At 43.2% G+C, this 24,341-nt stretch overlaps 1 protein-coding gene and 1 long non-coding RNA gene across 6 annotated transcripts; one reads left to right on the top strand and one right to left on the bottom strand.

The window, feature by feature from the left end:
• Positions 1 to 9,180: 9,180 nt before the first annotated feature.
• On the bottom strand, positions 9,181 to 16,689 carry LOC139537296 (RING finger protein 214-like). Of its 3 annotated transcripts, none has more exons than XM_071338444.1 (15): positions 16,428 to 16,688; positions 16,146 to 16,320; positions 15,991 to 16,050; positions 15,603 to 15,743; positions 13,812 to 13,945; positions 13,656 to 13,724; positions 13,449 to 13,545; positions 13,199 to 13,287; positions 13,001 to 13,091; positions 12,794 to 12,889; positions 12,405 to 12,676; positions 10,901 to 11,018; positions 10,410 to 10,559; positions 10,181 to 10,282; positions 9,181 to 9,960 (listed from the first exon to the last, which is right to left on the bottom strand). In XM_071338444.1, exons 3-15 carry the CDS (start codon positions 15,991 to 15,993, stop codon positions 9,898 to 9,900), a joined length of 1,425 nt encoding a protein of 474 aa, XP_071194545.1. In that variant the 5' UTR covers positions 15,994 to 16,050; positions 16,146 to 16,320; positions 16,428 to 16,688; the 3' UTR covers positions 9,181 to 9,897. The 3 variants fall into 3 exon arrangements, with proteins under 3 accessions (XP_071194545.1, XP_071194543.1, XP_071194544.1); XM_071338442.1 differs by having other exon boundaries at positions 16,437 to 16,688; XM_071338443.1 differs by lacking the exon at positions 10,410 to 10,559 and having other exon boundaries at positions 16,437 to 16,689.
• A 6-nt stretch (positions 16,690 to 16,695) lies between these two features.
• Positions 16,696 to 18,403, top strand: LOC139537297 (uncharacterized). Of its 3 annotated transcripts, none has more exons than XR_011667499.1 (4): positions 16,696 to 16,782; positions 17,480 to 17,550; positions 18,001 to 18,085; positions 18,180 to 18,403. It is a non-coding gene; the product is annotated as an uncharacterized lncRNA (long non-coding RNA). The 3 variants fall into 3 exon arrangements; XR_011667501.1 differs by having other exon boundaries at positions 17,810 to 18,085; XR_011667500.1 differs by having other exon boundaries at positions 16,696 to 17,369.
• The last annotated feature ends 5,938 nt before the right edge of the window (positions 18,404 to 24,341 follow it).

Below are 24,341 nucleotides of genomic sequence, written 5' to 3'. Positions count from 1 at the left end.
CATGATTTGTGGTGTTGCTTCATTTCAGTTGTATTTAAGGTGTAAATGTGGAGAAAAGGTATTATATCATCAAGGTTTGTGATTAACAGATTAGTATCTGTGATTGTCACTGCATAATTAACTTGCAGGAGTCCCATTTAACCTCTAGAGGGAGCCCTTTTATGTGCGCTCTCTCCAAGTGGGACAGACCTCTTTTACTGTCAATGGGACAGACACTGATGGCTTGTCTCAATAAATGACTTCCTTTCCAAGGTTATTGGATAGGAAACGTCACGCAAACACTTGCACAATTATGATAAAACTGTTACGAAGGTAAATCTGGTAATTATCAGTGATATTGTGAGGGAGAGACGAGGGTTGTCTTACTGTTTTAAGAACCCTTGAATAAACCCCCTCCCTTATCCCTGGCTGACAATTACGAGTTACCTGTTGGATATCTCTGCTGCTATGCTGTGGTGTTGGTTTGCACAATTTATGATGAAACAGTTACTAAGGCTCACAACAGAAATTGTAAAAATGAGAGGATAAAGGTAGTCAAATTGAAGAAATAAATTAAATAGCTTGTTGCCAAAACTATTATATTGGTGTCCGTTAATGCACATCAGCAATAGAACAAGGATTCACTTTGACTAGAAGTTAATAATACCATTCAGATTACTGCAACAATAGGAAGACACCATTTCTGTTTTACTGTAACTAATAAATTGCTATGGCTAACCTGGTACTTGGAAGTCAGTCTTATCACTCCTCTGTCCCCTAACCACTGAAAGAAGAGGGGAGGAAGGTCAATGAGATACAGTTCATGGAGCATTATACAGTAGTCTAAGGTAAGACAGGACGTATAGGCTGTTGGTCAATTTCTTCAACATGATCAGGTCTATATAATTAGCATACATTAGTAACGGAAAGGAAACAGACTCTTTGTTTAACTAAAATAGTCCTTTTAGTATTACAATTGTAGGCAGAGTACAGTTTAACAGTATATGATAGTTCTCCCCAAGTTCTGCAAAATGTCTAAGACATCCTGTAACTCATACAGCATCCCCAATCCCCCTTACGTAACTCTCCCTAGCAACAACATTTTAATAAATCTAACCTCCCACTGAGAGCAGGAACAATCTTATCAGCAAGTAAAAACTCAGAAGTGGGTTTGAACGAAACTTGACCTTTCATCACAAGTATAGAGTCATAACAATGTGAACGAGTGTAAGCTTCTTCTGACAGGTGGCTGGTTTCATCAGGTCTGTGGCAGCTTTGTGTCCTCGGGAAAACAGATAACCACGGTGGGATCCTGACAGGAGGAGTCTGAATGTAGACGCCTTCTGATAGTGTCTGAAGGTCACAACACTCAAAACAGGTTTTAACACACAGACAGAGGTCTCCTGAAGAGGAGACTTTACAGTTTATCATAACATCCTTTATTTACCCTTTAAAAGGTATAAGGCCTTGGTTTAACCCTCTTCATTCCCCCTTTGAAGCCACAAGGCCTCAACAAAAGCAAAGCAACTCAAGCATAGTAATTATAAGAATCATCCATAAAAGGTGTATTAGATTGCAAGCAATCCTCGGGAGATTGAGGATAGAAATAAGGGTCTGGAGGATGAGGAACATGAAGCATAAACATGCCTGGCATAGCCTTATGAAGTGCACATTTGCCAGCTGCACAGAATGCACAAATGCAAATCAGCAGAACAAGCACAGGGGCCAGTAATGGGACTAAAATGGAAAACAACTTCAATTCAAAATGTCCTAGTTTATCTTTCAACCACCCAAACGGGAACCAGGAGTCTTCTCCTGTGGGGGTGTAGGTGTCAGCCAACTGTGTTAATTCTTTCAAAATCTCTGTCATATTATCAGAGGAGTCAGGGAGAAGCATAACACATTCAGTGGGGGAAATAGAATTTAGGGCCCTGCAATATCCACCCTCCTTAGCCAGGATGTAGTTTAATGCCAGGCTATGCCTGGCTGTAAACAGCTTTAAGATTCTGAACATCAGTGGAAAGGAGGGCAAAACCAGCTATAGTCAAATTCATATGGGCCTGCATAGAATAGGTGATGTTGTTAATCCAATCACCTAGTACTTTAATCCCAACACCAGGGAAAAGTGCCAAGCCAAACAGCTCACCATTGCTAAGAGAAAAGCCATCAGCCAGTTCATTATTTGCCATTGCTTGTTTCACACGGCTACTGCGGTGCACTGTGGAGATACGCTTAGCCTCCAGTAGGGTCAGCAGGGGTATGGTTGAACTTGAGTTTGGCCTAAATAACAGCAACCATCTCACCCATTAGGCAATTGTAGGTAGCCATTTTCACCGCAAACCAACATCAGCCCATTAGGAGCCCCAATCCAGACCCTATAATGGATATGGGTATTCCAGTTAAAGAGTCAGAGAAGGTTAATGCATGATTCATATTAAGGGAGGGTTCGGTAGTTGGTGGCACACTCGCGTAACTCCTACAGTTGTCTGAATGGCCCATGGTAATACCACCTCTACCACAAAGACAAAGTTGGGGTTTGGTTACAGGTCTCAAATTATTCAAGACAGGTTCTATCTTGTTATTTCCAATTGCCAAAGGCAGTGGATGAATGGGATATTTAGGACATTCAATAGCAGAGGGGACATTATATAACTTAGAGGCATACTTACTACCCCTAAACATAAGGGCGGGTCCTAGACTAAGACTCTGGAAGGACCCATACTGGGGCGTATATTTCTTGTATTGCATGCATGTAGCACATTTATACACGTGTTTTGCAAATTTAATTCAGATTTGGACAAAACCAGGTGTCAGATATTAGTCTAACCATCTCCCCCTTTGGCACGTGACACACAGAGGAGACTAGAGGGGGTGTAGGTGGTTTGGTTTGTTAGAGAGTGATTGCCTCCACAAGCCATCAGGGTCTCTGGAGCAGCCTCTAGCCTCCCACAAAGGGTGATTAAGTGCATCCGAAGCCTGGTGTTGGTTCAGATCAGTGATTTCAGACGTACACGGGGAGGCAAGCAGAACAGCATGCGTATGGCAGCGGGAAGCAGCATTCTTAGCAGCAGAATCAGCAGCTGCATTACCCAAACTAACGCTGTCAGTGTTGCCTGTGTGGGCACGGACCCTAAGAATAGCCAACTTGGCAGGAAGCAACATAGCTTCAAGCAGGGCTTCTATCTATAAACGGTGTTTAATAGGGGTACCAGACGCATTAACAAAGTCCCTACCTTTCCAAACACCTATCTAAGACAGGCAAATGCCAATGTTGTATGCAGCGTCAGAATAAATGTTAACCTTCAAACCACTACCTAATTTACATGCTTCAGTACGTACTAGAAGCCCAGCTTCTTGTGCTGAGCAATGTTCGGGCAAGGGCTGTTCAATCAACAATGACCTATCCAGTCAGACTTTACCAAACCCTGCATGTTTCCTAACAGTCTCCCTATTATCGATAAAGGCAGAGCCATCAACATAGAGGGTAACATCGGGGAGCTCAAGAGGTTCATCATAAAGGTCAGGTTGGGCCTTTGAATCATGTTGGACTTGATCAGGAAAATGTCTCTATCCAGTAGGCTAACGGGAGTGGCCGGAGAGTTCTGAAAGGGAGCCTTAATAGTATTACCTTCCTCCAGGTCAATTGTTGTATCTTCAGTCCAGTACAGCTTTTGAGATATCCCAGCGACTCCCATCGTCCTCATTGACTTAAATGTGAGTCCCAGGCCGAGGTGTTGGCCTGTTGATCCAATGCAGGAGGTATGAGCTCCAGTCTCTATTAAAAATGGTACCTCTTGATCGTTGACCTTCATAGTAATGATTGGTTCTTTGGTACCATCCAGAAATATGTACTGGTGACACTGGAGAAAGGGGTCAGGGCATCCCTATTGTTGATTATTCTGCGGTGGGAACAACGCCTGGTTTGTCACAGGAGGCTGTTGGGGCCATCCATATTGTCAACCATTCATGGGTTGAGTCTGGGGAAAACAGGTTGAGGCTGTCCAGTGTAGACTGGTCTTCCACCTCTAACACCTTGGAAGTTCCCTCTGCCAGCATTTCCTTTCCATTGACCTCTTCCCCTCTGCTGCCAGTGTTGCTGCTGCTCTGGTTGGTGAGGGCACATGTTTCTCATATGGCCTGCCACACGCAGTACCAGCACACCAGTGGTTGTCTCAGTGTGGGTAGGTATGGTTGTTGTAGGTTCCCATATGGTTGAGGAGGAAACTGAGTAGCAGGTGGTGGAGGATATCTGCTGCTGCAGGGCAGCTTGGGTTACAGTCACCATTAGATTGTTGTTTTTTCCTTTGTCCAGTTGGGCTAGCTGGGCCTTGTGCTGTGTGTCATGGCCAGTCTTCCTTGCTTTTTCTTCAGTCTTCATCTTTTTCCAGGCTCTGCAGTGATGTGGGGCAATTGTTTCGCTGCTGTGTCCAAGTCCCCAAAACTCCATGGTTAGGTCTTTATCACCAGAGGGTAAGTTCCCACGGGACGGTCGTCTTCACCTGGCTGTGTCTTCATCCATTCAGTCCTTTTCATCGGCAGTCTCTAAGATGTCTGGGGCTACATGTTTTTAAATTCACCCCGCAACGTTGCAATGTCACTTTTCACCTGGTGTGACAGGCGCCTGAGTTCGTCCCTCGAGCGATCCAGCTGTTGCTGCATACTCTGTGAACCAGCAGCACGTGCATGAGATTCCTTCAGACTATCGGGAAACTCGCCTTCTTCAATTTCAGCTCCACTTTCATGTTCTTTCAATTGTTCACGTTCTCTCTCCTTGCTCTTCTTTTCTTCCCTCTGTCTTATGTATTGTTCACTTCTTGCTCTTTCTTCACTTTCCGCTCTCTCTCGTCTTATCTCCTATTCTCTTCTTTTGTTAAGTTACTTCCACATATCCTTTTGTCTCTGTCTTCATCATCACAATGTCGTCTGATTTTGTCAACACTTTATCCATTTCTCTCTGCACCTTCTTTTCTTTGAGCTGCCATGAGGTCCTTTGCCGTGGTAACTCTAGGATAGAGAGGTGTTGATTGTGTCTTGGCATCATTCCATATTTCTCCTAGTTCTTGATACATTCTACCCGGTGTCGGTGGTGGAGAAGAATTATCGCCTGGAGCTACTGAACCCTTTTTCAGGACCCTGTCTTTCAAAGATAATTCGTAAAAATCCAAATAACTTCACAGATCTTCATTGTAAATGTTTTAAACACTGTTTCCCATGCTTGTTCAATGAACCATAAACAATTAATGAACATGCACCTGTGGAACGGTCGTTAAGACACTAACAGCTTACAGACGGTAGGCAATTAAGGTCACAGTTATGAAAACTTAGGATACTAAAGAGGCCTTTCTACTGACTATGAAAAACACCAAAAGAAAGATGCCCAGGGTCCCTGCTTATCTGCGTGATCGTCCCTTAGTCATGCTGCAAAGAGGCATGAGGACTGCAGAGGCCAGGGCTTTGTGGCCAGGGCTATAAATTGCAATGTCCATACTGTGAGACGCCTAAGACAGCGCTACAGGGATACAGGACGGTTGGTCAATTTCTCAACAAATGATCAGGTCTATATAATTATCAAACATACATTAGTAATGGAAAGGAAACACAGACTCTTTGTTTAAGTATTAAAATACTCCTTTTAGTATTACAATTGTAGGCAGAGTACAGTTTAACAGTATATGATAGTCCTCCCCAAGTTCTGCAAAATGTCTAAGGCATCCTGTAACTCATACAGCATCCCCAATCCCCCTTACGTAACTTTCCCTAGCAACAACATTTTAATAAATCTAACCTCCCACTGAGAGCAGGAACAATCTTATCAGCAAGTAAAAACTCAGAAGTGGGTTTGAACGAAACTTGACCTTTCATCACAAGTATAGAGTCATAACAATGTGAACGAGTGTAAGCATCTTCTGACAGGTGGCTGGTTTCATCAGGTCTGTGGCAGCTTTGTGTCCTCGGGAAAACAGATAACCACGGTGGGATCCAGACAGGAGGAGTCTGAATGTAGACGCCTTCTGATAGTGTCTGAAGGCCACAACACTCAAAATCAAATCAAATGTATTTATAAAGCCCTTCTTACATTAGCTGATATCTCAAAGTGCTGTACAGAAACCCAGCCTAAAACCCCAAACAGCAAGCAATGCAGGTGTAGAAGCACGGTGGCTAGGAAAAACTCCCTAGAAAGGCCAAAACCTAGGAAGAAACCTAGAGAGGAACCAGGCTATGAGGGGTGGCCAGTCCTCTTCTGGCTGTGCCGGGTGGAGATTATAACAGAACATGGCCAAGATGTTCAAAATGTTCATAAATGACCAGCATAAATGACCAGCAATGACCAGTCAAATAATAATAATCACAGTAGTTGCCGAGGGTGCAACAAGTCAGCACCTCAGGAGTAAATGTCAGTTGGCTTTTCAAAACAGGTTTTAACACACACACATAGGTCTCCTGAAGAGGAGACCTTACAGTTTATCATAACACAATTGATTTACCCTTTAAAAGGTATAAGGCCTTGGTTTAACCTTATTCAAGGCCTATGACACAGCAGTGATACCAAGAAAACATATCCATGTTTCCACCTCATCACCATGTTTAGACCCATGTACAATTCAACACAACTCCGAGGGTACAGGGGGTATTGGGAGGTGGTGAGGGGAAACGAGAGGCAGAAGGTCAAGATGAGAAGAAGACAGAGGAAGCATCCATTCACCAAGGATGAGAGTAGTGTTTCAGATCTAGTCAGTGGTCCCTGAGGAGTACCATATTACATTAATGGTCCCTATTTAGCCAATCAATACTGTGTGTCAGACAGACTATGACCGTGGCAAAGCACAGTGGTGCCGACTCAGGGTTTTAAGCGAAGTTTACATCTATGTTGCATGGTACAGTACACACGGGTGGGATAGGCCAATCACACAGGACAGATTAAATAGAAAAGGATCCAGCATACTCAGTGGGGTCCAGAATGATTGGATCCCTTGATAAAGATGAGCAAAAAAGACAGTAAAATAATGAATACAAATACTGAGTATACAAAACATTATGAACATCTGCTCTTTCCATGACAGACTGACCAGGTAAATCCAGGTGAAAGATATGATCCATTACTGATGTCACCTGTGAAATTCACCTCAATCAGCGTAGATGAAGGGGAGGAGACAGGTTAAATAAGGATTTTTAAGCCTTGAGACAATTGAGACATGGATTGTTTGTGTGCCATTCAGAGTGTGAAGGGGCAAGACAAAATATTGAAGTGCCTTTGAACGGGGTATGGTAGGAGGTGCCAGGCACAGCGGTTTGTGTCAAGAACTACAATGCTGCAGGGTTTTTCACACAACAGTTTCCTGTGTGTATCAAGAATGGTCCACCACCCAAAAGACATCCAGCCAACTTCATTTTGGGAAGCATTTGAGTCAACATGGGCCAGCATCCCTGTGGAACGCGTTCAACACCTTGTAGAGTCCATCCCCCATGTATTGAGGCTGTTCTGAGGGCAAAAGGGGTGGGAGGGTGCAACTCAATATTAGGAAGGTGTTCCTAATGTTTGGTATGCTAAAAAAATAGAACAATTATATTCTTAATACTAATACAATTGCTCAGAGAATGAGATTTTGTTTAAGTAAAAAAAAAATTATCTAAAAAATCTATCAGTCAAAAGGTTGGATCCCCTGTTTTCAATACTCCAGCACCCTCACCTTGAAAGGATTACGACACTGAGCATTTTTCTAAAATGCTAAACAAAATCTCTTTCTCTGGGCAATTGTAGTAAAATAAAAGAAACATTTCCATTTATTTTATAGAATACAATATAGCTCAGTATTTGTAATATTCATTTCATATCATAATTCCAGACCCCACTGTATGAACTTATCGGCAGTGGCCCCTGGAAATAAATATTGTGTGCACACTGGCCAGCTATTCAATTAGGCTATCAAGAGAGACTACCATGAACTGAAATGGCAAAGAATGAATGTGCCAACTGAATGTATGCCGGTACTCATCAATCCACCAGAAAGAAAACCCATTGACCCAAAAGGAAAGATTACTGTTTATGGGACAGGAGGGACAAGGTTTGCAACATGTTGCTATGTGTGATAAGGGATGCACTGTTCTGGCTGAGTTACAGCATGCCTCCAGTTTACTGCTTATGAGAACGTATAGCTAGCTGTATGTCCTGTGCCAGCTAGTCTATGACTGCACACACACACGCATTGTCTGAGGCATCATCAATGACTGGGCACGCACGCACGCGCACACACAGTTTTACTGAGAGCAAACTGGGGCTGGAGCCAGTCTACATGGTGTAGTGGCTAATAGGTTTATACAATCAATAGGGTTGGATTACCCTCAGCAGGGTCGGACATAACCGGATGCTCTCATGTGTTTTGTGACACGACTTCTGCTTTTGGGTGTTAACGTATACCTCACTGTTAACAAGGCGACAGTCCTTCTTAACTCCTCCTCCACATTTACTGGATTGGTTGAACAGTGCAGATGAGAATCTCACCCAAAACCTTTTCTCTCGTCAGGAACAGAAAGAAGAAACGCAGTTCAGGCGTTTCTTTTACGCCTTAGGGTTTTAGAGGCAATGATCTAATGGCCATATGATGGCTTTATGGGTCACACATAGTAGCCAGAAATATTAAAAGGCCACAGTGGACAGATAGCCACAAGTGGCTACTTCTGGTCTCATTGTCAATAGGATAATGCAAATATCAAATTATATGACAAGTTTCCTATCCAGTCGGATTACATAACCATTTACATGTACTTAGTAAACATGTTGTATATGGATCTAACAAATATTCTTTATGATGACTGGTGTGATGTTCAACATTGGGGCATATAGGGATATGAAGCCCTACTTCGAGGACCTGAAGAGCAGGTTCATGACCTTCTATGATACCGTCTCCTCGGCCATGAAGGCATAAAAACCTCGGATCCTGGTCAGATAGGATTTCCCCTCCCCTCAACTGTATAACACACACACACACTCTCCTCACAACAAGAAGTGCTAAGACTCGCACACACTATCTGTAGATTGTCTCCACGTAGTGGCCATCTTCAGTGTGATTCCATCCACATGATCATGGCCTGTGTCAGTGTCATGCTTGGTGAAAGAAACTTGGTGTACCTGATAACATATTGCTCTTGGATCTTTACTCCAGAGATGACATCTTGTCAATGAAATACAAAAGGTCCCCAAAATACTGGTGTAATGGTTTTATTTTATCGTTCTCTTTCATCACATATGTTAATTAAACAAGTCCAAATAGTTATTGCCATTTCCCTTCCACTGAAGTATTTCCTGCTCATTCAAACAAGTTAAGTTCAATGAGTCATAATTCATGTGACTTTTAGTAAGGCACTTATTAACATAACACTTTAGTGTATTTTTAGAAATAGAAAAAAACATTTTACACAGAATCGTGGAAGTTAGAAACATTATAAACATAGAAAATGCTTGGTAGTTAGAAATAACATACTTATAAAATAACATACATGTAACAGTTGATATAATTATGTCAAAGGGTATCAGAGGTATATTTGACAAGAAACACACTGCTTGTTCAAAAGGGCATACATAACAAACATGATATCCCTATGGGTTAAATCAGGAATGTTAAAAAAAGTGAGAAAATAAAGGTCTGGTCGGTGCCAGATTATCACTGCAGTTGTTTTAACAAGATGTACTAAATTATTTACATAAAGTCAACTATAGATATAGGGATGAATAATATGAATGACTTCTGTTTATTGTGTCACATAGGTGAATAGTAATACGTCACCATGACTGCTCTGTGTACGTTATATTCCACCATCTCCCACTTCAGTTCTGTGAAGCTGACCAGAACGTTATCAGTGTTCCTCTTTCCCTTCATGTCTTCTGTTGTGTTCTCCGTTCGGTCTTATCTGCTACTCCTTTCACTTTGCTGGACAGAAGGGACAGGCATTGTACTTGCTCGACTGCAGCCAGACACTGATGCACTGAAACACAGACAGAGGCAAATCATCAGCTTTCCATCAGCTAAAAGTGCCTCACTAGTTTAAGAATGTAGAGTCAGGGTTATAGCAATGTAAAATGAAGCATCATCTTATTGTGCCCAGTATTGTGTACAATATGAGGAAGTCTTAGGGTAGGCCTCACCTCCTCATCAACACTGTGCAATTTGCAGTAATATAGGTGTTTTTTTAGTGTAGGACTTACATCCTTATGTACAGTGTGTGCGCAGCTCATGGGGTGCTGGCTGTCTGCTTCCAAGTGTTTCTGGCACATCAAGCACAGCTTACGATTACTGACAGCCACAGGCTGGCGAGAGAGACAAGTAGTACATCAATAGGCAAACACACATGAGTTATGTACATCTCGTCACCCAAGTCTAAAATTCTCAAACTATGGTTGTTAGTGCCCTCTGCAGGTTGGTAGTGGTTTGTACCTGTGGGGGCCTGGTCTGGAAGACCTGGGCCACTGCAGGTCTCTGAGGGGGATGTGTGGGCCTCTGGATGGGGCCTGGAGGGCGCTGGATTGGGCCTGGGTGGCCAGGAATGCCCCTGTCTGCAGAGGGAGGCCTGATAGGCCCTGGAGCCTTTAGAGGATAAGGGTTAGGTTAAGGTTTAGACCAGGGATCATCAACTAGATTCAGACGCGGGCCAATTTTTTCTTGAGCGGATGGGTAGGGGGGCCGGACCATAATTGTAAATAATTTATGACTGCAGATTGACTGCAAGAAGACCAAACAGATATAATATTTGAATTAAAACATTCACTTCAAACCTTGCTTACATTTGTATATGATCACATAAGCAAAATGCACCCAAAAAAAAAGACTATTGTGTGGAGGCCTGTTGGGGAACCCTGGTTTAGACTGTGTTGGTGTGTGCTCCCTAAGTGTGTATGTCTCAGTGTGAGTGTTAATGACTGTCCTACCGGTTTCTCATTTTGTGCCAGTCTCTGTGCCACCTGCTTTGTGACGTCATCAATAGACATGCCAGCCATGGTGCCCCGAGAATTCTTAATCTGCTGCAGAACTGACATAAGCTGGGTTCTGGAGGGAGAGAGAGGGAGGTAAACTGAAAGAATGAGACCATGGCTGCCAATACCGAGTTTTCGTCCACTCCCGGAAAACTTTGTCAAAGGTAAGGATCCGGATCACGTTCTGCGCACGTGTTATAGGAATTAGCGGTAAATGTACTACTGGTGATATATGTAATGGAGAATTGATATACACTAACAATCAAATGCAAACAATTCATACAATAAAGTTATGAAACATTGAATGTGCACAAATTGGTGGGAGAGAGTGCATTCTGGAGAGAGAAGTGCATTGTGCAGCCACACTCCCCTTCTTTGACTGTACCATCCCCGCGGTCTCTGCCTCCGCAATGGATTAGTTCACTGAGATGGGCGGAATAAGACAGGTGTCTCGTGTGCCATACATTTTTTTTATATATTTGCTACTGCTCAACTAAAAAATAAATAATAATCTTGGTCGACGAACAGCCTATCGATCAAACAATCGACCAGTCAAATAATTGAGGTCAGCCCTAGTCCCTACACATTGCAACGGAGCAAAAACAATCAGCGTTGTGTGTGATAATGTAGGAACATTTTTATAGTTGCTGCCATTTCGTAGCCACTAGCCAGAGCTCCTGAAAAAACAATGCAACTCTCCACTTGAGTTTTGCGTTGGGGCCAAAAATGATGTGCGTTTTAACCACAGTCCTACTAACTGCTACTTGGCTTCTCAACGATCATGCATCAAATATATTTATAAAGCCTTCTTACATCAGCTGATATCTCAAAATGATGTACAGAAACCCAGCTTAAAACCCCAAACAGCAAGCAATGCAGGTGCAGAAGCACGTACCCATCGGTTCCACCTCTGGGCCGCCGAACGTTCTAGGCAACCCGAGCATGTGTATCCGGACCGGAAACCAGAGTCTGACAATGGGTTTGTTTAGCGTCGCCCAACACGCTATTATTCCTAACTACCGCTTTAGACAGCCTACGATTTCTGATGATTATCTCCATAGTTATGCTGCCTTATCGTAGCGAGAGTTGCTGAAAAAAGAACTAGCCAATGTTTGCAATGATAATGAGAAAATAATCACTATTTTTACTGCCTGTATGTCTTGCTTTTGTTTGATATGCTTGCCTAAATATACAACAGACAAAAAAGTTTGTACGAACATGTCGCTCATGTATTCTGTGTACAACATGATAGCTGCATGTAGCCTAACACACCTCCTGAAAAAATTACCTGAAATCGAGCAGAAGCAGAGTGTGCATCAGCTACGTAATCTCTGTATCAATAGCCACGGCAAGTCAGGTTACGGAAAAACTGGAACCGCAGCCACTCCGTATTGATTATAGTCTGCAAGATCTTTTACTGACCAGTACATTCAGAGTAAGTGACAGACTTTGATCTCACCTGTTGCACTGTGGAAATCTGTCTCCCAGTCTCTTCAGCAGATTGTCCAGTTTGCCAGCAGCGGGGGGGTTATTGGAGGGCAGGGACTGGGCGTAGGCCATGGTAGTGGTGGACTGGGAGACAGGTGGGGCGGCTGGGTGTTGGGCTAGAGCGGAGGCAGGGGGAGTGGAGGAGGGGGCAGGTGGGGGGGTTACTCTGGCTGGGGCTGTGAAAGCAGCATGGTGGTGCTGCTGGGGTGGGAAGGTCATCCCCATGGCTTTAGGAGGGCCCATCTGGAAATGTTGAAAAGGGGGGCAGGGTGCATATCATCAGACTCATCAACAAGTCCACCTGACATTGACTGTCTTCGTCAGAATCAATTGCTTGCACACACACACACACATACACACCATGGGGACCTGGGGTAAGGGTGGTAATGTGATTCCAGGGAGGCTTTCCATTGGTTGGCCCTGTTGCAGCAAGTGAAGGTAATCCTTGAACTGATTCTGGGAGAGAGAAAGAGAGGATGAGAGGGGACAGTCAATAAAGTTGTCTAGGGGCAGTTCAACCCCCTAGTCGAGTTCTTAACGCAGTCTAGCCGCTCTCTTGTCCCTCACCTGTAGTCCCGCCAAACTGCTGTGAACCACAGCCACATTATTCTCCCACTCCAGCCTGTGGTGCATGTTCTGCTGTTGGGAGGGGTCTAATCTGCAGACAGAGGGAACACAACCAATCACTGAAGCACAGCACAGGGAGAAGTTACAATATACAGACAATATCCAGCTTTAGTCATAAGGTCATGCTCAGTACAGTACCCAAGTGTGTTTATATATTGGTCAGCCTCTTTCAGCCAGTCGTCCACCTCAGACATGGTCACATCTCTCTGCATTTCCAGAGCTGCAATCTGTTTGAACATAAATCAGAATACAAATCAGCATTAATCTCTGATTGTCTTTAAATCCAACTCCATGGAGACAAGTGTGGATAGGTGAATGAGAGTGAACGTTCAGGGTCATAGGGTTGTAATGGTTGACTTATTGAGTTAATAAATATGTACAGACTGACCTCCTCCTGTAGAGCTCTCTGTGTGGTCTCCTCTGACTCCTCCTGTAGACGCTCCATCTCAGTGTTCAGGTCTGCTAGCTCCCGTTCCCACATCAGCCTGGAGATGATCACAATATGTGTATTGTATAGCAATATAATGTGGACTAGTATGTGTTGTCTATAGTTAGGTTATAAGTGTAGGGGTAGGAGTGTGGCTCAGTGTCTTACTTCTCCTGGTTCTGCTCTTCTATCAGCAAAGCCAGCTTCCTGGTGGTCTCCTCCAGCTCCTGAGACAGTCTGGTAAAGGGACAGACAGAGGAACATGGCTGACAGGACATAATGTCACAGTTGTCTTTTTCCTCCTTCTCACTTTCTCTCCTTTACCTGTTCCTCTCCTCCTCCATTTTGCTTTTCTCCACGCTGAGCTCCTGCTTCTTGACCGCAAAGTTCTTGCGGGTGGTCTTGCAGCAGTTCAGCTGAAGCTTCACATGCAGGGACTCAATTTTGTCCATCAGCACCTAAAAATATTAATGTTGCCACTCACAGGTTATAAGCCCAAAGACGTAATGACACAATTAGGCTTATACAGTGCATTCGGAAAGTGTCCAGACAGCTTTATTTTTCCCACATTTTGTTACGTTACAGCCTTATTCTGAAATGGATTCAATTGTTTTATCCCCTAATCAATCTACACACAATACCCCATAATGACAAAGCAAAAACAGTTTAAATATTTATACATTTATATAAAAAAACAAACAGAAATATCACATTTACATAAGTATTCAGACCCTTCACTCAGTACTTTGTTGAAGCACCTTTGGCAGCAATTACAGCCTCTAGTCTTCTTGGGTATGACGCTACAAGCTTGGCACACCTGTATTTAAGTTTCTCCCATTCTTCTCTGCAGATCCTCTCAAGCTCTGTCAGGTTGGATGGGGAGCATCGCTGCACAGCTATTTTCAGGTCTCTCCAGAGATGTTCGATCGGGTTCAAGTCCGGGCTCTGGCTAGGCCCCTCAAGGACATTGAGACTTGTCCCGAAGCCACTCCTGTGTTGTCTTGTTGGAAGGTGAACCTTCGCCCCAGTCTGAGGTCCTGAGCTTTACATCAAGGATCACTCTGTACTTTGCTCCGTTCATCTTTTTCTCAATCCTAACTAGTCTCCCAGTCCCTGAAAAACATCTCCACAGCATGACGCTGCCACCACCATGCTTCACCTTAGGGATGGTGCCAGGTTTCCTCCAGACGTGACACTTGGCATTCAGGGCAACAAGTTAAATCTTGGTTTCATCAGACCAGAGCATCTTGTTTCTTATGATCTGAGATTCTTTAGGTGCCTTTTGGCAAACACCAAGCGGGCTGTCATGTACCTTTTACTGAGGAGTGGCTTCCGTCTAGACACTCTACCATAAGGCCTGATTGGTGGAGAGCTGCAGAGATGGTTGTCCTTCTGGAAGGTTCTCCCATCTCCACAGAGAAACTCTGGAGCTTTGCAGTGACCATCGGGTCCTTGGTCACCTCCCTGACCAAGGCCCTTCTCCCCCGATTGCTCATTTTGGCTGGACGGCCAGCTCTAGGAAGAGTCTTGGTGGTTCCAAACTTCTTCCATTTAAGAATGATGGAGGCCAGTGTGTTCTTGGGGACCTTCAATGCTGCAGACCTTTTTTGGTACCATTCCCCAGATCTGTGCTTTGACACAATCCTGTCTCGGAGGTCAACAGACAATTCCTTCAACCTCATGGCTTGGTTTTTGCTCTGACATGCACTGTCAACTGTGGGACTTTATATAGACAGGTGTATGCCTTTCCAAATCATGTCCAATCAATTTAATTTACCACAGGTGGACTCCAATCAAGTTGTAGAAACATCTCAATGATGATCAATGGAAACAGGATGCACCTGTGCTAAATTTTGAATGTCATAGCAAATGGTCTGAATATTTATGTAAATAAGGTATCTGTTTTTTATTTTTAATACATTTGCAAACATTTCTGAAAACCTGTTATCGCTTTGTCATTATGGGGTACTGTGTGTAAATTGATCATTTGTATTTACTTAATACATTTTAGAATAAGGCTGTAACACAAAATGTGGAAAAAGTCAAGGGGTCTGAATACTTTCCGAATGCACTGTATGTAGCCTACAGCACAGAGACGTGTGTGTGTGAACAGACCTGCTGCTGGTGGACCCCCTCATCCTTCTTCTGCACCAGGCTGTCTACTTGGCTGCCATGATCAGCCTCATCCTCCTCCTGGTGCTTCATCAGCTCCTCATACTGCATGGCCAGGTGGGTGCTGTACTCATCCACTGACCGCTAGAGAGAGAGAGAAAAGAGAGGAGAAAGAGCGTGAGGGAGAGAGAGGGTTGAGAAAAATAGGAAGGGAGGAAAGATAGGAAAAAGAGAGTGAGGGAGGGAGGAAAGAGGAGAAAGAGAGAGGAGAAATGTAAGAGTAAAAATGAAAGAGGTTGACAACGTCTATGACACACAGATAGAAGTTGTGTGTGTGTTACCACAATAATTGCCCCATGCCCCAGGTATGCACCCAGAGTGAACACATTACCATCAGTGACTCCCAATCCAGATCTGTGTTAACATCTTTGTCTGCTGTCCAGGCGTCTGTCTGCAAGATACAAAACACTTAGGATTACTTGCTGTCACATATGCTCACGATTCACTTTCGGTAAATGACTGCTGTTCTATACCAACGTATACTACCTGAACGCCTTGGCCCTCCTGCTTCTTCTTGTGAGTGACATGGTGTCCATCTCCCGAGGCCAGCTTGTCCAGCTCCCCTACAGATTCCGAGGTGTAGCCAGGCTCGGACCAGGGGTTGGACTGGTTGGACCAGGGGTTGTATTGCTGCTCAGGGTTTCCCGTGGCGGAGGTTTCGCTGGGAGACAGAGCTAGGGTAAATATTTCGTGAGGTACTCTGCTCTTGATATACCAGCATGTCATCACCCACTCCTCATAAACAACAGCCCCTACGATAACACTCACTGCACTTACCGCGCCATGTCCTCCTCCAGCGCCAATCCCCAGTCGATGTCGTCCATCGTTAGCGTTAGTTAGTTAGTTTATTCGACTTCAAATGAAAATGAAACAGCGGTAAGCTTGTTAGGAAACTGAAACTTAAATGACAATGTACATTTTAGTAGTCATCAAAAACGGCCAATTCATATTTTGAATTGTCTGTTTCCTCATCCCATGTTGGAAAATTATAAACATTGCACGTTTGATGACGTGCACTTCCGGGTAAACAGACGCAGATCATTGCTACGCTTGCGCGAGCGCCGTCCACATTAGTTTATTCATTATGTTTGACATGCTTGTGATTCATGTTGTCCAGAGAGAGGTGAGTTTATCGTGAAGGTATGCAAACATGGTATGATTGGTAGACAAATAATGTAGCTTCAAATGATGTCAATTGTAATTCCTACATGACCACTACAGAAGTGTCATAGTAAAAAGTGTTAGGCCTACATGTGAAAATGGCATAGGATGCATTTAATGTATTTATTGGTAGTTGGTAGACCACTGATGGAATCCATATCCTGGGCCCTGTTTCAGAAAGCAGGTTTAACAAACTCTGAGTTTAAACCTGAACTCTGGGTTGACTAACTCTGAGCTGTCAAACTCAAGAGTTTTCAGTTTCAGAACAGGTGATAACTCAGAGTTGATTGAACTAATTGTTAAGTTAACCCTGAGTAAAGCATGTGCATGAGGAGATAAAAAGCCCTCATCAATGGAACACAAATAACATGATTCATCAAGGCAACAGGAGAAAAAAGGGCTTGAACCTCCTACTTCTCCCCAGTGGAGTTAGAAATATGAATGAATGCGTATGCAGAATGAGTTTATATTTAAGAAAAAAAACAATACAGTAGCAGCAGAAAAAGAACGTGAGCTGGCGTGGCAGAAAATTGCTGACCGAGTCAATGCGTGAGTATTAATTGAAAAAAGGAAATTTTATCTCGGGTGTTCCACTTATTCAACATTTTATATATAGTGTGTGTGTGTGTGTGTGTGTGTGTGTGTTAATATTTATGCAGGTGCAACCCAACAGGCACAAAACGTACTTGGCAGCAACTGAAGATGAAATATAAAAATATACTTCAAACAGGTAAGGTATCATTTCATTACAAGCAATTGTGATGTTGTTTAGCCTACCCTACCTAATTAAACAGCATTCAGTGGCTACATTCAACATGTGATATATTTAAGTAGTTAGTGAAATTGCCTAAACAAAAAAATAAAATTTTTCAGCCATCCCAACACTGCCACTATTTCATATTGTCTATTGAAAGTAACACCTAAATGCCTTTTTGCAAGTCTCCAAATTTGTGCTTACTGGACATGTTCAAATTTGACTTCCACTATAGCCAATAGAACAAGTCTGAGGGATGAAAAACAGGTGAGGGTCCAACACCACAGAGGCTGAGTAGATGGCCCTCAGTCAAAACAGGGGGCGACCTATTGCTGGAGGCATCTGTGTAGGAAGCTCATCTGACCCAACCCCTACTCCGCTAGCCAGCACCTCGCCTAAATAGGTGTGCGTTTCTTTTTCTTCTAGAACCTTCTTTTTCTCTAACAGCAATGCTGGAATTTACAATGAGGAAGAGGGGGGTCCATCCACTTCCACAGCACCATTTACCTCAGTAAGATGTTGTTCAGCATTGGCCCATGACTTAGAATGAAACTAAGTAGACCTGGCACTGTGAAATTCAATGTCATTTTTTTGTGTTCCTATAGCTCCCTGTGAAGCAGCTGTACAAGGCGTCCTTAGAGAAACAAATTGAAAAATGTAATTTAGAAATTGACCACATAAGGCTGCAGATGCAAAATAGAAATACAACTGCTGGAACATCAGCTTTTGTGGGTGAGGTGGATGATTTTACTTGTTTGAACAACATAAAAAATAACTACTGTACTGCATTTGTACTTGCAGGAAATAAAGAAGACTTCATAAAAAGAAAGGCATATTGTCTTTATTTGACATTGGGGAGGTGATGGGTCAATCAGAAATGATGGTAGCATATTGTGTCTCTGACTGTCTCTTGTGTGTCAGCGGGGTGGTCAGGATCGTTCACTGGTTGAGTAGGACATTGTTCTACTCTAATTGTGGTAATATTGTGGAGAATCACACATGAGGTCACATGCCCTTTCTGGGGTGACCCTGAGCCTACGAAGGCACTGGAACTGGGCCTTGAGCATACCAATGGTCATCTCTACCCTGGCTCGTGTCCTGCAGTGAGCCAAGTTATAACGTTGCTGTGGGCCGTGCTCAGGATCAGGGTAAGGGCTCAGCAAATAGAGCTGGCATGGGTACCCTCTGTCACCGAGCAGGTAACCATCGAACTCTCCTATGATAATACGAGGATACAGTTAATTTTTAGTTGCAATAGAAAGAAACAAAATATTGATTATAATAGGATATAGCTATATATAACTCCGTGTACACTCATGAAAAATTTGCGAGTCATGCACAGACCCAGGCCACTTTGCTTCCATGTTGCTGATGATGTGGGCTGCATCACATATGATCTTCACAGTGCAGAACAGTAATTAGCTGCAGTAGCTGTATTGTGAAGTATCTCTCATTTGGAATGCGAAAGGCTACTATTTAGGCCTACCTGCACATTAATGCTGTGGAAAGACTTCCTATTCACATAATCTCCTTCATTTACTGAAGGAGCTGTGATAGGAATATGAGTGCCATCTATGCAGCCAATCACATCTGGAAACCCTAAAATATATAAAATTAACTGATTAGTGCTTCATGTCTCAAAGCTTCATACTAAATAAATTAATTATTGCTTAGACTGATACCTGCAATTCTGTGGAATTCTTCTTTGTTGATTCTTGTGGGTCTGTGACTTGTGAACACCACAAAAGTGTACAGTAAATGTTTCATTGCAAGAGTCACATGTGTGACAGCCTGACAGCCTTGGAAATATGCTCAGCGTCACCGATGTCATATAGAAAACTCCCGTCGGCAAAAAAACAAAGTGCAACACAAAGAATTTGTTCAGAACTGAGAGCATGTCTACGATGTGTCAAATTAACAACATGAGGGCTGAGAATGTTGTTCAGATGAATGATCGATTGTACAGAAACACTCAAACAGATAATCATCAGGGAATGATAAATTATCCAAGCAGGGTCTGATCACCCTCTCCTTACGGTGATTTCTGCAGTGTTTGTGCTTCAATATCAACTAGCTCTTCAAGAAAAGGACACACCATGTATGACACCTCCTGCAGGCTTTAGCTAAAGTTAGTCGAAAACCTTACAGGGAGCAGGTTAGCTTCCCAGAGTATGTTGCCATAGTAACTGACTCAGAGTTAAGCTGTACTAGCTTTGTGAAACAGAAAACTCAGTTTCCTTCAACTCTGAGTCAACTAACTGAGTTTTCACTAAACCCGCTTTCTGAAACAGGGCCCTGGATGACTACAACACTGTCTAGTATCTAATTCCGCGTTCAAGTGGTAGTCAGAACAAGGAAACTCGGAAATGTTCGACTTGCTAACTAGTTGTCATTATACACGTGTCACGTTCAACGAATCAGCAAGTCGGAAATTTCAGCGTCTCATAGTTTCAACATGCATTTGAACATGGCATATCTACAGCTAACCTAACCAAATATTGTCTATTGACAAGATAGTCAAGTGACCACACTAACAAAGGAAATACATGTCCTCAAAGATGGAAGGCAGGCAGTAGGAGGATAGATCAGGTGGGACCATTCTAGCCAATGAGAGGGCAGATACATGTGTGACCAACAGGCCATAGAGATACATACAACTTTGTATCGGTGCCATTATACTATAGCGTCTGTGACAGCATAGGCAGCGCCATTGAGGCCCTCAATTTTCAAGTAATACATTTTCTTTTTCATTGGCTGATTGCTCCCAACGCATAAGAATACCCACCAAGTAGACTCCTTAAAAATTGTGGAAGCTATCAATGGCAATGTCCATACCTAAAGTGGTTGATATCCAGTATGAGCCCTCTATCTTCTCTATGACAACAATACAGTTGCCAAAATGCCACGTGCGTCCACTTATATCAGTGCATTCGTAACAACCAAACCATTACGAAACTTATATTTAATCAAATAGGCCTCACGTAGGAAATTAGCAAGTATTTTTTTTATTGTTGACCACATTCGACACTCATTGAACTCCATACAAAAAATCCTCACTTCATGGGCTTATTTTCGTGGACAGATTTTGGGCTGAGTAAAACGTCTCGCTTCGCCTCTCCCTTTCTGACCTAACGTAGCAGGCGTAAAAGAAACTAGCAAACCTCACAGCCACTAGAGGGCATAACCTATTGTCAATCATTTATTTTCTCTGACTTCTGTTTAAAATGAATGAACCATAGTGAACACTTACACTGCTGTCCATGAACAAGTGATTGATAGACAGCCAGGCACTCCTTACACCACCTGACTCCAGTGCTAATCTCATGTCCTGACCTAGATTATGAAAATCATAATCTCTACAAATATAATTTTTGTTGACCAAATTCAACACTGTCATTGACCTACATACAAATATGTTCATGGACAGATTTTGGGCAGAGTAAAACTTCTCGTGTCCTCTCTGGCTAGTTTCATGTTATTTCACATTCCCCGGTTCTAACACTTCTGGGAAAATGTGTCTTAACTAAATATTGGGGAAAACACTGTTATAGCCTACTGTCTGTTGGGTAGATAGGCCTACAGTATATGCTTAGGATATAGGCGTACAATGATTGACATGGAATATAGATCTTTTGACCACAAATCAGATGTAAATTATTGACATACTGTAGGTAGTTTTCAGAAGAAATACATTTGGGGGGGGTTCTACTGTGATAGGCTAAAATAAATGCTGATAGTGATCTCCAGAGAGGGGAAGGAAGAGATGAAGGAGATGTAGAGGAGGAGCCGACACTGACTGCTTTGCTTACTGTTGTTTGCTGTTTCCCTGGTGACCAAGCCATATCTGATGATGTCATGATAAAGATAGCACCTCTACAGACGGTATCTACACTGAACAAAAATATAAACACAACATATAAAGTGTCGGTCCAATGTTTCATGAGCTTATTTCTCTCAAATGTTGTGCACAAGTTTGTTTACATCCCAGATAGTGAGAATTTCTCCTTTGCCAAGATAATCCATCTAGGGGGTGCTGAGGAGTATTTCTGTCTGTAATAAAGCCCTTTTGTGGGGGAAAAAGTGGGTGGGCCTATGTCCTCCCAGGCATACCCATGGCTGCACCCTGCCCAGTCATGTGAAATCCATAGATTAGGGCCTAATGAATTTATTTCAATCGACTGATTTCCTTATATGAACTGTAACTCAGTAAAATATTTTTAATTGTTGCATGTTGCGTTTTATATTTTTGTTCAGCATAACTGAGCATTCACATTCTCTCAAGATGCTGAAATAAATAAATCATATTTCTCTACTCCTATTTCAGAGTACATTTTTCCTACATTTGGTGTATACTTTTAGAAATGCTTAAGGCTATGTGAGACGTTATAGACCTACAGTCATTGTCAATATTTCAGTTTCCATTTAACCCATCTGAAAGTAGGCTGCTACAGTTCCCTTGAACTTCCCTATTTGAAGTCCCGTCTTGCGACTCTCGAATTTGTATAGCACCTCACAATCATCCTCTTTTACCACTTCACCAAATCTTTCCAAAACATATTAGCCTACTTTTCTGGTCATTTCTTCTCTTCATTTTCAACTCTCCATTTCATTACTTTTCTCGTATTGAATTAAACTCTGACATTGTCCTTTTTGCTTCCGTGGATTGACGTTAACTTTTTCTGCCTGTTCCCAAAAGCGATTGGCGTGTAGGCTAACCTGGTTGGCACACTTCTTTTTTTACTTATTTTGTACATAATGTTGCCGCTACCGTCTCTTATGACCGAAAATAACTTCTAGACATCATGACTACGATTACTCACCACGGACTATCAGAATCCTTTTTTTTCTTTCACGACTCTGACGATAAAAAAAGCGAAGGATATACTGCTTCCTCGGGAACAGGCCCCGATCCCCGTTATCTGTGTGAAGAGGAGGTGGAGAAAGTGGGGCCGAAGGGCTGGCTGCCTTCTGAGAATTCGTAGGCAATTGAATAAACCCCCACTCCCCTCCATTCTGCTAGCAAACATGCAATCCTTGGAGAATAAAATCGATGAGTTACGCGGAAGATTAAACTACCAATGGGACAATAAAAACTGTACCATCTTATACTTCACAGAGTCGTGGCTGAACGACGACAACATCAACATACAGCTGGCTGGTTATACAATGTACCGGCAGGATAGAACAGCGGCATCTGGTAAGACAAGGGGCGGTGAACTATGTATGTTTGTAAATAACAGCTGGTGCACGATATCTAAGGAAGTCTCAAGCTATTGCTCGCCTGAGGTAGAGTATCTCATTAAAAGCTGTAGACCACACTACCTACCGAGAGATTTTTCAGCTGTATTCTTCGTAGCTGTTTACATACTGTACCACCACAATCAGAGGTTGGCACTAAGAGGGCATTGAATGAGCTGTATTCCGCCATAAGCAAACAAGAAAACGCTCACCCAGAGGCGGTGCTCCTAGTAGGACTTTAATGCAGGGAAACTTAATTCCGTTTTACAAAATTTCTATCAGCCTATTAAATGTGTAGCCAGAAGAAAAGGAACTCTGGACCACCTATACTCCACACACAGAAACACATACAAAGCTCTCCCTCGCCCTCCATTTGGCAAATCTGACCATAATTCTATCTTCCTGATTCCTGCTTACAACTAAAAATTAAAGCAGAAAGCACCCGTGACTAGATCAATAAAAAAGTGGTCAAATGAAGCAGATGTTAAGCTACAGGACTGTTTTGCTAGCACAGACTGGAATATGTTCGGGGATTCTTCTGATGGCATTGAGGAGTACACCACATCCGTCACTGGCTTTATCCATAAGTGCATCGATGACGTCGTCCCCACAGTGTCCATACGTACATACCCCAACCAGAAGCCATGGATTACAGGCAGCATCCGCACTGAGCAAAAGGCTAGAGCTGCCGCTTTCAAAGAGTGAGACTCTAACCCGGAAGCTTATAAGAAATCCCGCTATGCCCTCAGATGAACCATTAACAGGCCAAGCTTCAATACAGGACTAAGATCGAATCGTACTACACCGGCTCTGATGCTCATCGGATGTGGAAGGGCTTGTAAAACCTTGGTGTCCACATCAACAACAAACTAGAATGGTCCAAACACACCAAGACAGTCGTGAAGAGGGCACAACAAAGCCTATTCCCCCTCAGGAAACTAAAAAGATTTGGCATGGGTCCTGAGATCCTCAAAAGGTTCTACAGCTGCAACATCTAGAGCATCCTGACTGGTTGCGTCACTGCCTGGTACAGCAATTGCTCGGCCTCCGATTGCAAGGCACTACAGAGGGTAGTGCGTACGGCCCAGTACATAACTGGGGCTAAGCTGCCTGCCATCCAGGACCTCTACACCAGGTGTCAGAGGAAGGCCCTAAAAATTGTCAAAGAACCCAGCCACCCCAGTCATAGACTGTTCTCTCTACTACCACATGGCAAGCGTTACCGGAATGCCAAGTCTAGGACAAAAAGGCTTCTCAACAGTTTTTACCCCCAAGCCATAAGACTCCTGAACAGGTAATCAAATGGCAACCCGGACTATTTGCATTGTGTGCCCCCGCAACCTCTCTTTTTACACTGCTGCTACTTTCTGTTGATCATATACGCATAGTCACTTTAACTATACATTCATGTACATACTACCTCAATTGGGCCGACCAACCAGTGCTCCGGCACATTGGCTAACCTGGCTATCTGCATTGTGTCCCGCCACCCACCAACTCCTCCTTTACGCTACTGCTACTCTCTGTTC

This window comes from Salvelinus alpinus, chromosome 13 (genome assembly GCF_045679555.1).
Source record: "Salvelinus alpinus chromosome 13, SLU_Salpinus.1, whole genome shotgun sequence".
Taxonomy (NCBI): domain Eukaryota; kingdom Metazoa; phylum Chordata; class Actinopteri; order Salmoniformes; family Salmonidae; genus Salvelinus; species Salvelinus alpinus.
The sequence above is the reverse complement of the archived record's forward strand: the minus strand, read 5'-3'. Positions and strand labels throughout refer to the sequence as shown.

Excerpts from the sequence above, each read along its gene's own strand:
- LOC139537296 (XM_071338442.1), bottom strand. The coding sequence starts at position 16,483 with ATGGACGACATCGACTGGGGATTGGCGCTGGAGGAGGACATGGCGCG. Across the intron at positions 13,546-13,655 it reads GAAGAGCAGAACCAGGAGAA|GCTGATGTGGGAACGGGAGC; the intron begins GTAAGACACTGA and ends GATCATCTCCAG. Across the intron at positions 13,288-13,448 it reads AGAGAGCTCTACAGGAGGAG|ATTGCAGCTCTGGAAATGCA; the intron begins GTCAGTCTGTAC and ends ATGTTCAAACAG.